Source organism: Micromesistius poutassou (genome assembly GCF_964030765.1).
Source record: "Micromesistius poutassou genome assembly, chromosome: 20".
In the NCBI taxonomy this organism is placed as follows: Eukaryota; Metazoa; Chordata; class Actinopteri; order Gadiformes; family Gadidae; genus Micromesistius; species Micromesistius poutassou.
Window position 1 is genome coordinate 13,633,812 of NC_140290.1, and position 11,579 is coordinate 13,645,390.

General features: G+C 43.1%; 1 protein-coding gene across 1 annotated transcript; it reads right to left on the reverse strand.

Moving 5' to 3' along the window:
• Window positions 1–459: 459 nt before the first annotated feature.
• Window positions 460–2,932, reverse strand: irx4b (iroquois homeobox 4b; the record flags this gene model as incomplete). The annotated part of the gene is made up of 6 exons (XM_084484878.1): window positions 460–1,067; window positions 1,167–1,320; window positions 1,858–2,014; window positions 2,127–2,239; window positions 2,447–2,674; window positions 2,888–2,932. The coding sequence occupies 6 exons, from the start codon at window positions 2,930–2,932 to the stop codon at window positions 460–462; spliced, it is 1,305 nt and encodes a 434-aa protein (XP_084341004.1).
• Window positions 2,933–11,579: the final 8,647 nt, after the last annotated feature.

An 11,579-nucleotide genomic window follows, 5' to 3' on the forward strand; every position in this document is an offset into this window, starting at 1 on the left:
CGCACACAAACAAATACACTCATATCCACCGTAACAAAATCTCCTCTTACTGGAGCTACAGGATCTGAATGGATCTCATGCATTAGAAGCACATATCCAGCACCATGGCTACCATGTGAAGGCACAAAGCGAAAAACGTTGACATGCTCTCCAATACACGTTTTATTCTTGTGACTCAGTGCTTGTGCAAGATATGGTGCAAGTGTGAGTGAAATGCTATTTATTTTCTTCGTCAAGACTCCTCAAAAGGTAAAAACAATATCTGCCGTTGTTTAGAATTAATAACGCAGTGTGTCTCTTCTATGCATGAAGAGAGATAGGGCCCATCCAAGTGTATCTTAACGCATCATTCCATCCACATTAATGTCGCTTCAAACAGATACCAACAACAATGCACTCATGGGTGCAAGGTGGAGGTCTGTCCGTCTCTGAAAAAAAAAAATCAGTTTTGACCAGAGCTCAATAGGAGCGGCCCGCTGCCCGGCTGTCCGTCTGTCCATCACTAAGCCCCTCCCACACCGCCGTCACCTCCGACTCGGCCAGCGCCTGGTTCGGAGCTCGCTGCTGGAACAGACCGTCGTGGAAAACGCCGTCCACCCAATCTCTGAGTGTGGCCACTGGTGAGTCGTGCCTCCGGCCGGGGGTGGCCGCGGTGGCGGTCAGCCCCATGCTGGCGGGATACCCCGGAGAGGAGGGATACGCCAGCATGCAGGGGGAGTACTCGGGCTGCAAAGAGGCAGCCTGGCGAGCGATCGACCAGATCTTCAGCGTGGCGGCCTCGGAGGAGGCGGGGAGGTCCCCCAGAGGGTAGAAGAGGGGGCTGCTCTGGTGCTGGGCCGCTGCGAGTCCGGGGCAGTCCAGCGGGGGGACCCTGTCTTTCCCGCGCGTGTCCCGCGCGTCCGAGTCCCTGGCGACGGGCTGCCTGCCGTGTGAGAGCTCAGCCAGGGAGGGTTTCGTTCCTCCGTTCTCCTCCGGGACAAAGTCTGCCTTTGGTTCGCTCTCTGATCCGTCGGACTCCAGCCGGTCAAAGTCCTCCAGGTCGCTCTGCAGATCGCCCACGCTCTGATCTGGGAGAGGTAACCCGGTGACAGTTAGACGCGTGCGCCCTCTGATCCGGAGCCGCGGCGGCGGCGGCGTGTCATCTACGGACGCCTCATTGTACTCACCGCTGGGTTCCTGCTCGCTCTTAATTTGCTCTTCCCCGGCGTCGCTGTCTTCGTCTGCGCCCCGGTCCTCTGAGCTCTTGCAGGCGCGCGGTGACCACGTCACCTTGTTCTCCTTCTTCAGCCTCCGGCGGGCGTTGGCGAACCACGTGGACACCTGAGGGGGGTGACAGAGTGCAGAGGAGGTTGTAGGTTGTAGGACAGACGTCGGGAGGGCGGCCACAGCCTACACGCGTCTTTGTCCCCTGATGAAGACGCTCAGCCCTACCTGCTCCTTAAGGACGTGTCTAAAATAAAGACTTTCGATGCTTTTCTGAAGTGTTTTCTGGAGTAAATGCAAACCGTGAGCTGACGGAAGGGTATAGCATCCAACCAGTTCAATGATTTCAAATGTGTTGCATGTATATATGCATGCATGTATGTATGTCAATTATTCCCCCACTCTGCGTTCCCACTCTCAGATTTCTTCCTTGCTAATTAAGGGAGTTTTTTCTTGCCCTCTTGGGGGCTAGGGTCATGGGGGTGTCTGATGGGGTTGTCTGATGGCCTGTTGAGACTATACCTGTGATTAAGAGCTATACAGATACTATTGAATTGAATGGAATTGTATGACTGATTCTGCATTTAAAAGCCTTCATTCTATCCCCTTTATACTTCTATGTTGGGGAGGGTGGGGGGGGGGGGGGATGTGTACCTGCGTGAGGGTCATTCTGGTGATGATGGCCAGCATGATCTTCTCCCCCTTGGTGGGGTAGGGGTTCTTCTGGTGCTCCTGCAGCCAGGCCTTCAGGGTGCTGGTGGTCTCGCGGGTGGCGTTCTTACGGCGAGACGCTCCGTCGCTACATGAGTACCTGGGGGGGGGAACCATCAACACATCAGAGCGGGGCTGCAGTCAGATGGGTTCTGCATGACAGCTGATCCAGCTGGGCTGAAAATGGAGATGTTTGAAACGGCGTGAGTTACCCGTAACTGTCGTCAGGGTACTGCCCGAAGCTGTACTCATAAGGGTAGTAGGCTGGGACTTGAGATGCTCCCGTCTGTGCAGGCATGGCCCCTTCTTTGGATTCGAGTGGGCTCTGCAAAATGAAAGCATGATGTATTAAATATGAATTATAACTATTGATGAACCAGGACGAACGAACAATGCAGCGGTCCATTCATATAAATAAACCACTACAATGGTTCAGCCGAAGCTCGTCAAGAGAAAGGCATTTGCCGGAGGCAATACTAACGTGTCTGCTGATTAAATGAGAACAAACTCGGTGTTTAAAAGTGATACTCACCCTGGAGTAGAGGGCAGGTGCATCGCCGGGACAAGTATTATAGTAGCCTTGACCCTTGGGGTAGGCACCGCTGCAGAGACCGACGCTGGGCGCCGCGGGGGACCGCAGCACCCTGCCCTCGTACAGCGGGCAGCTGAGAGCCGGGTGGGACGGAGAAGTTCTCATGTCCATGAGAGCCCGTCCGCCGGGCTCCACACAACCGCTCAGGGAGCCCGACGCCATTAGAAACTGCAAATCAATTACAAATATGTCATTCAATGCGCATGTTCGTATTCTTTAAGTGGAGTATTTCTTAACGTCTGACGCTTTCAAGAGCCCTTTTTTTTCCGCAGAATGTCAATCAGAAACTAAATACAATAAATCTGGCATAGCCTATTAATAATTGGAATGATCAAATAAATCGTAGCCTACAATAAATATTAGTTATTATACATGGCTTACCTGCGGTGTGCTAGAGTACGAGTATCCCAGGTGTGAATAAGCCATGGTCCGGATCACAGGTAAGGGAAATATGGCTTTGAATCAACTTCCACTTCATCCAACTAAGCGTCCTCCAACTTATCCCGGCAGGGTTATGCGCAATTTTCAAACGACGCTCTGCACTTTGGTCATGTGTCGATCGGGCATTAACTCAAAATAAATAGCTCCCGAATCCTTGAAGATCTTTTCCATTTTTGTAGCATCACACACACACACACACACACACACACGACGTTGACAACGAATCCGCACAATGATATCAAATCATACAGCTCCTCGTGCCCTCTTGGTTTAAACATGCGTGCCTCTGTCACGTGGACCACGGTGTGTGTGTGTGTCTGTGTGTGTGTGTCTCTGTGTGTGTGTGGCTCCCCTAGTTTTATTTATCAGGAAAACTGGCTTCATCAATTCCCCTCCTCGTTTCCGTTCATCACCTCCTATACCTATACAAATAGTTCACGCAAGAGCAATTGCGCGTCCGCAGAGCGGAGGGACAGGTATTAACAACATCCACGCGCAGTGCACCGCGCGCTGTGACCGGAGGCGCGTCGCGAGCGCACCACGGTGACACCGCATTGACATCAGGTGATTGATGACTACACGCCGCTATTAGCATAATCGTTTTGCCCTGTAGCTTAGATAACTTGTCACCACGGAGAAATCTACTTGTCACCCGCTTATTCATGAGTCGGGAAACTGCAGGTCTCCCTCGAAGCAAATTAATCAAAGAGTAAACACTCTTTCATTCCCTGGAATAAGCACCTTTAGCAGCTGAATGCTTGTCATGTTTTAATAAACGCTATAAGCTGCAAAGGTCTTTTTCTCATCTCGGTTAAAGCGTTCATTTTTCTTCTTGAAACGCAGTTTTGTTGGAGGTTAATTAATAACATTAATTCAAACAGGGGCTTTGAGAAAGGTTTGAAACAGGACGGTATGCTGGTTAATATTTGTTTTTGTTTATTAAGATAATTTGCCTTGCCTATGTCTACTCGGAGGTGGAGTCTTTCCCAGACCAAAGACGGGGGTGGGAGGATAAGTTAGAGGCTGATTATCTATTATTTTATATTTGTAAATGTAGAAAACAAATCCTATGCGAATAATACCAATTGCGAGGTTGGCTTTTAAAGGTTGGAAGGGAAGAAAATAAATACATCAAAAAGTTACAGAATGAAAAAAATGAAAAAGAATGAAAGCCTCTAAAGATACAGAGTCAATCCTAAGACGCGAATAGACGCTTTTATCTGCGGGCGAACGACCATGGCTGTCGGGAAGAGACGTTGGCGTCACGCGAGGTCCGCCCCTCGCTCTTCGCGCGAGTAAACGCTCTGCGGTTCGTGAAACTCTCGCGAGGAACGCAGAATATAAATTGCTTTTGTTTTGGTTTGAACACACAGTAAGATTGAAGACGACGACGATGATGATGATGATGATGATGATGATGATGATGATGATGATGATGATGATGATGATGAAGAGAGAGTGAAAGTTTGTATAGAGGTGTGCTGGGGAGGGGTGTGCTACTGATAATATACAGGACGGAGATACGTTGTGGCGTGAGGGGACGGGGAAAGTTAAAAGGACACACTTAAAGCACACACACAGTGAGGCCAGAACAACAGCAAGCGCCTCACCAGCAAACATCTGTGCCCGCCGGGACACAGCGCGATGTTCCCCTGCTTGATTGACATTCCATTTGCCCCATGGAAGATCCTTAGATATTGGACATGGACTTACTGTCTCTCCCTCTCTATGGTCTGTGCTCAACGCTTGGGGAATGACGTTATTTCATCAGTGTGATGGGGTCGCATGTCCTCTTGCCAAAACAAGCGTCACTCCACAGTGGAGCGTTGTGTAAAGTAACTGACAATAAACACGACTGCTTTTAATATTGCTTTCACTGTGATCTAAACAACGTCCATGGATAGCTGTCTGAACAAAATACCTACACACTACAGGGTGAGGTTTTATGTTTTTTTAGATATAGGCCTATTTTTTTTTCTCTCTCCAAATGGCATCATCTTTGGAGGCTATAATCAGATAGTACACACTATGCATAGAGGTGCATGGATTATATGATATCCATCTTTGTGAATATTGCATACTTTTATATTGCATATTTATAAATGCATTCCCCAGTATATATATATATATATATGTCTTACTGCATCGTTAGACTGTGATTATATCGTTTTGATCCTGCCTCCTTCCCATCCATCATTCATTCATGAAGCTATGCCACAATATTCTCATTTTTTTGTCACCCCTTCATCTGGCCAGCCCTGCCATTTTTGACCCTGTAAATATGACTCTGGTTATGTTTAAAATAAATTATACAATAAATTACTATTCCAGTACTTTTGCTAAAAAAAAAACACCTTTAATTTAACGTGTTACTTGGTGTTTGTGTATATCGTTCAATTATAGATTTTCTGTGCACATTTTACCCATAGCATCAAGTAAAATGAAATTAAGTAATGTGTTGACTGCACAACCGTAGTACATTTGGGTCATGGGAGTTACCCGTGTGCACACACTCGTGTTGACGTCAGAGAAGAGTGTGCTCCCGACAACTCAACGGACCCGAACAGCACTCTTCATCAGTGAATATTCGTGGATGTGGAGTCATGCGAGTACTTTTTTTTTTAACATACCGGTTAGCTTGTCAGCAGTCAGATTAAGTGAGTGTTTGGTAACATGTAACATTAGCCGGTCCGGCTAGCCGGCCAATTTTAGCTTGTTATCGTGCTAACAAATGTGGCCTGGTTTCATGCACATGGCACACATCACCTCTTTTTATGGCTAGACCAGTTCTTTTATTTGCATATATTACATTTATTTTCAGTGGCTTAAGCTTCAATCTTGATGCCTTACAGCGAAATTCTCTGTTTTTAATGTCAACTATTGCACTGGCTCGTCTTTTATTTGGGGGGAGTTGGGGTGTTCGAGCTCCGGCTCGACCAATCAAATACTCATCAGCACTAATAGACTTCTGAAGAGTAAGTCCCGCCTCCGAGGCCTCCGGTTCCCTCGGTCAAATGTCTATGGGGAATAACATGGGGTTTATGAATGATCGTCCATAACAAACTCTGTAGGTGGCGAAGAAGTAAAAGCTGCGTCACGTTTTGAACTACACACTTTTTCCATCTAGTTTCGACTGGCTTTTTGGATTGTCGGCGCCGTAGTAGTAAAGTAGTAAACGATTATTAATGCTAGGCTACTTTAACGGCACCGAAAATCCAAAAAGCGAAAGTCGAAACTAGATGGAAAAAGTGTGTAGTTCAAAACGTGACGCAGCTTTTACTTCTTCGCCACCTACAGAGTTTGTTATGGACGATCATTCATAAACCCCATGTTATTCCCCATGGACATTTGACCGAGGGAACCAGGAGCCTTGGAGGCGGGACTGACTCTTCAGAGGTCTATGCAGGAGGTTGCTCTAACATGTTGCCGATTAAAGCATGTTCAGATGCTGTTTAACTTTTTCTACTTATCTGGGCTGCAGTTACCGTTACTGTTGTTTTGTGGTGAAATAAAGGTAATTTATTACATTTTCTGATGATTGTTGTGTCCATGTTAAACATATTTTGTCTGTTCTTCAATACTTCTCTTTTATAATTCTGATATAATATTTGTTTTTCAGTATAATCATTTGAGCCTATAAAATGTGCGTTGCAAAGTGCACCACAAACCATGATATTCCCTACAGAATCAATACCTCTCTGTAACAGTTTCAACAAAACGGAATGTTTTACCCTTCACAAAGAATATATATTGCCGGTCTGCTGTATTCAATTATATTTTATTTTAGCTATAGCTGTAGGCCTACCCAATTAACTGGGTAATCTTGATTTGGATTTTTGCAGCACACCCAATACATGTGTTTTTATCAGCTTTTTTACACCCACAAACTGTGGGAGATATTTGGAAACAAGGGTGGGTTTGCAGTTGTAAAAGAAGACCTACGATGGATTCACTCAGTCGGGCAAAGTTCATACAATTACGTCAAATGATGTAGCGCTCGCTACATCATTTACTGAAAATAGGTAATAATAGTATAATGATTTTGCCATTACAGACGCATTTTCAACCTTTGCAGAGTAATTGGGTCTTCTCAACTCCCCCCTGTGATTTATCTGCCATTCTGAACTGCTGAACTTGTCTATACACCTCGGTCGTTTTCTGACAAACAAAAATATCTGTTGGCTTCCCTCTCACCATCCTATTACCTCATATTTTGAGGATACTCTACACTACACTGTAAACATAGGCATTCTCTTATAATTTGTTGCTTTCTGTATGCATGAGTGAGTTTAAAATTATGTAGTGTTCTCTTCAATAATTTACTTGTCTGTTTAAACATCAACATGCAGAAGGGGGGCGAGAGGCCTTCATCCACTGCTTACTTAATGGAGTTCCCTGGCATCAGCAGAGGAACTAATCAATGACGACCAGGTCAATTATGACGTTTTCTGATGATTGTTGTGTCCACGTTAAACATATTTGTTCTGTTCTTCAATACTTCTCTACAGAAGTTTATCTCTACAGGCAAGTACCAACCATCAGAGTGTGGAAAAAAAAAAGTTAAAAAAAGCCAATATTTTATAATTCTGATATAATATTTGTTTTTCATCAAATCGTTTGAGCCTATCAAATCCAAAGCCTCATATTTGCTCCACAAAGCAGATCTTTTATAAAGCTGGGCTGCCTTCATACCTAAAGTCATACTTGGTCCAAAAAAGTCATAGTGAATATAATTCCTAAAGTTTTTCACAATTGTTTAAACACATTAATTGGAACATCAGACACAGTGTGCACAACCTGAAACTCATGTACCAACTGCCAAACCAATTCTGCTGAACTCAAAGCACATTTTCTGCTTTAGACTCGGATGCCCGTTCCAAACCACACATTTTTCACAACACTGCACACAAGAATTCTCTATATTTGCTGAATTCCCTCTTTGTGTTCACACAGAACACACTGCCGATCACATTTCTAAACTCCAAAGGCTGTTGTGCAATTAGCAATCTGCAATTTGCTATAGAAGGGTCACAGATGTTTTGTTTACGGTAATGCTTATTTTCTGTTATCTCTTTAATTTCATCCCGTTTTTGCTGTGATTTACAGTAGACTGCACATTTTGGGTACAAATGCAGTATTTGTTGTTACTGTATTGTAAGTAAGTATTGTAAGTATTGTGTGTATTGTTGTTTTCTATTTGAGAGTTGTTTTCTAACATGCCAAAACAAAATACTGATGAAGCATTCATATAGTGTTTTCCATTCATACTATAGTGTTTTCCATTCTGCACACCAGCATTCAATGGGTGCTTAGAAATGTCTACTCATATGATGTATGTGTTTGTCATTTGAAAAGAAAATACCATTTAGTGAAGAGTTAACACTGTTTTGAAAGTGTCCTTTTGCAAGAAGTGTAGGAATTTGGCATTTTGTGTGTGAGTGTGTGTGTGTGTGTGTGTATTCAGTGACATGTTCAGTATATTGCTTCTGGACACAAATTCATATGTCTGCAAAGAAACCATCCAAGAGGAGAATGTCCTGAAGGCCGCTATCGTTGAAGTGACGCACACAAAGCCCCCCCCCCCCCCCCCAACACATGGTATTCAAACAGCTACACACAACGTGGCGTTATGCTATAAGTGTACGAAAAGGCTCAACTTTCTCTTGGATGCCGCAATCAACCGCTGCCTAGACAGAGCTCCACACGTCCACACACACGGCGCCGCTGGTCCCCCTTGGTCCAGACGTCTGAGTTCCTTGGAATAGTACCTCAGACGTCAAGAAAAGCAGAGTCAGCAGAGTGGAACGTTCACATAGCTTGTGGGAGAATGGTAAAAACATAGGATTTTACCCCATTTTTATCTTGATTGGAGACTTATTTCAGTAACAGCAAAAAAAAAAAAAAAAAATGTGGGTTCACTGGCTCTTTTAAGTTACCCACCAAATATGAAATACACATTTGAAGTGTTAGGGCAGTTTTAAAAAAAAACTATTGAGCTATGGTTTGTGTGTGTGTGAGATATTTAGTTATTTTGTAATGCATTCATCTCATGCCGGAATGCTTGACAAGGTTAGCTAGACACTCACAGTGCTAGCAGCTATTCACAAGGGATTCTGGATTCCTGATTCTGGTCTTACAGTTCCTTTACACTCTCTCTCTCTCTCTCTCTCTCTCTCTCATTTAACATTTTATCTAAGATGTACTGAAGTTGATGTTGGTGTTTTCTTCAAGTGTCACTACAGTTAAAAAACAACAACATTTAAGATATGTTAATACACCAGACTGTATATGTTGCAGCCGTGTTTCAAAACATAATAAAAGTGCTGTTGTTTAAAAGAGTCGGTTTTCTTGAATAAAAATAAGCTTGTTAGAAAACTGCATACTTGAACAGTGATTGAAGAGTTTAATTAAATATTCTGTAAATATTTCTCAAATATTTCTCAAATTAAAGTAAAGGAAAGAAAAAAAGAAAAAAAGAAAAAGTCTTAAGTAAAAGAATACTAAAGAATAGTGAGTACAGTTAAGTAACAAAGACAGAAAATGTAAACGTTACTTCTACCTTTTGGTAGAAACGCTTCTTAACTGTAGGCAGAGTTTACTTGAACTATTCTCTGCTATTGAATAACTCCAATCACAAGTTATTTCATCACAATGAGATACATTAGACTATTTTTACATTGAAAAGTATGAAAACTTTAACATTTAAATAACTTTTAACAAAGAGAAGCTCACTCAAGCAATCTCCTAGATGGTTTCCGAGCTGGTTTGACAACATGGGATATGTGCGTGCGTGTGTGCTGCTGAGTTTGGTGGTGGTGTTGGGAGGAGAGGCTTTTAGCAACTTAGAAATATTTCATATGAAACCTAATTGAGAGCGAAATCATTGGTGCAAAATATAATATTGAAAAGAGAGTGTTTATTAGAAAAATATGAACTATTTAAAGATGCAATCTGAAAAACATTCATTCCATTATGGATTTCTCACCCTCATCCTCATCGTCGTCCGCTTATCCAGGGTCGGGTCGCGGATGGATGGATAGATGGGTGAGAAATATAGATAGATTTCTCACCCATCTATCTATATTTCCCATCTTCTCCATCTTCCAGTCTCAACCTCTGCACATTTTTAATTTTATTCAAATATGTGACCAGCGTTGCTGTCACAGACACAGCGGGGCCTGACTGTCTCATGCTGTTCATGTCCAATAGGAACCTTGCTGAACAATGAGAGTCCAAGGACTTAAATAATGCTGTGGACTTTCTTTCCCATCAATGATGTAGAATAAGAGAAACAGAAACACACTAACCCTTTTAGCCTTGGTTAGGGTTACGTGGGTGTAGTGGTGCATGTATGTATGTTTATATGTGCATATGCATGGCTGTGTGTGTGTGTGTGTGTGTGTGTTTCTTTATGTGAGAGATATGTGAGAGTCTGTTTCCATTTCTGCCTGTGTTCTTGTTGATAGTTATCAACAAAATGTGTTTTTATTCCAGTTATTATTGTGATTCTAGTCTCTTCTCTGGCTTAGAGGATGACAGACGTGTCTGTCTGTCTGTCAGTGTGTGTGTGTGTGTGTGTGTGTGCGGATGCAGGTCTATCAGGCCAACAATGTCAGTGTGAATAAATCATGAAACATTTGCAGACGTACAGACAGACCAACCGACGGGCAGACAGGCCGACAGACAGACAGGTGGAGCAGACAGACAGGCAGACAGACAGACACAGAGGCCAGGCTGTGGGATCCATGGAGCTGTTCTAACACAGCGCGGGGATCCCTTCCAGGCCTGCCGTATTCCCAGATATCACTTCCACTTCATTACTCTGTGAGTGGCCATACATTATTCAGCCTTGAAGCCTGGGTCCAAGGGGGACGATACAGCCTTTTACCACCTCGGCACCCCCACCGTGATCCCCGTGTCGTTTGTTTGTCAATCCCTCCTAGTCAGACCAATTGTGATCATAGATAGAAATATTATTTTCCATTTTACTTTTATTTTAAAAGTTTGAAAGCAGGTTTGCTGATTTTAGCTTTGAGTATGACTTAATGATATACAGTAAAAATATTAACATATATATATATATATATATATATATATATATATATATATATATATATATATATAGATGTAAAAGATTAAAGATGAAAAAGTTACTTTTACTTTTGTCTCTTTTTTTATCAATTACTATAAAATTAAATTGACATGAATATTCACATTGGAATACACACGCACACATACATATACGTATATATATATATATATATATATATATATTCACACATACATATATATTGTCTGTTTTCTTGAACTCTGGTGCCACCTTCTGGTGGTTTGTAAGGTCACGTGTGTCTGTTTGTGTGTGCGTGAGTGAAATTTGATAGTAACAGTAAAAGTACCTTTTTTTTTATCCTTATGCTCTCACAAAACCTGATAAACACGATGACGGTCCAGTTGTATCCTTATGGACAGCAGTAACTGATTAACAATGTCTGTTGATACACGCCACCGTCCACCATGGTGATTTGAATGGGCTCCTTCAGACAAGGAGGCAGGGGGGTGATGTTGGAAGACGGGTTACTTAAGGATTGCAGTTAATGATACATGGCCCGCTGCTTCATGTTACCATGCAGGA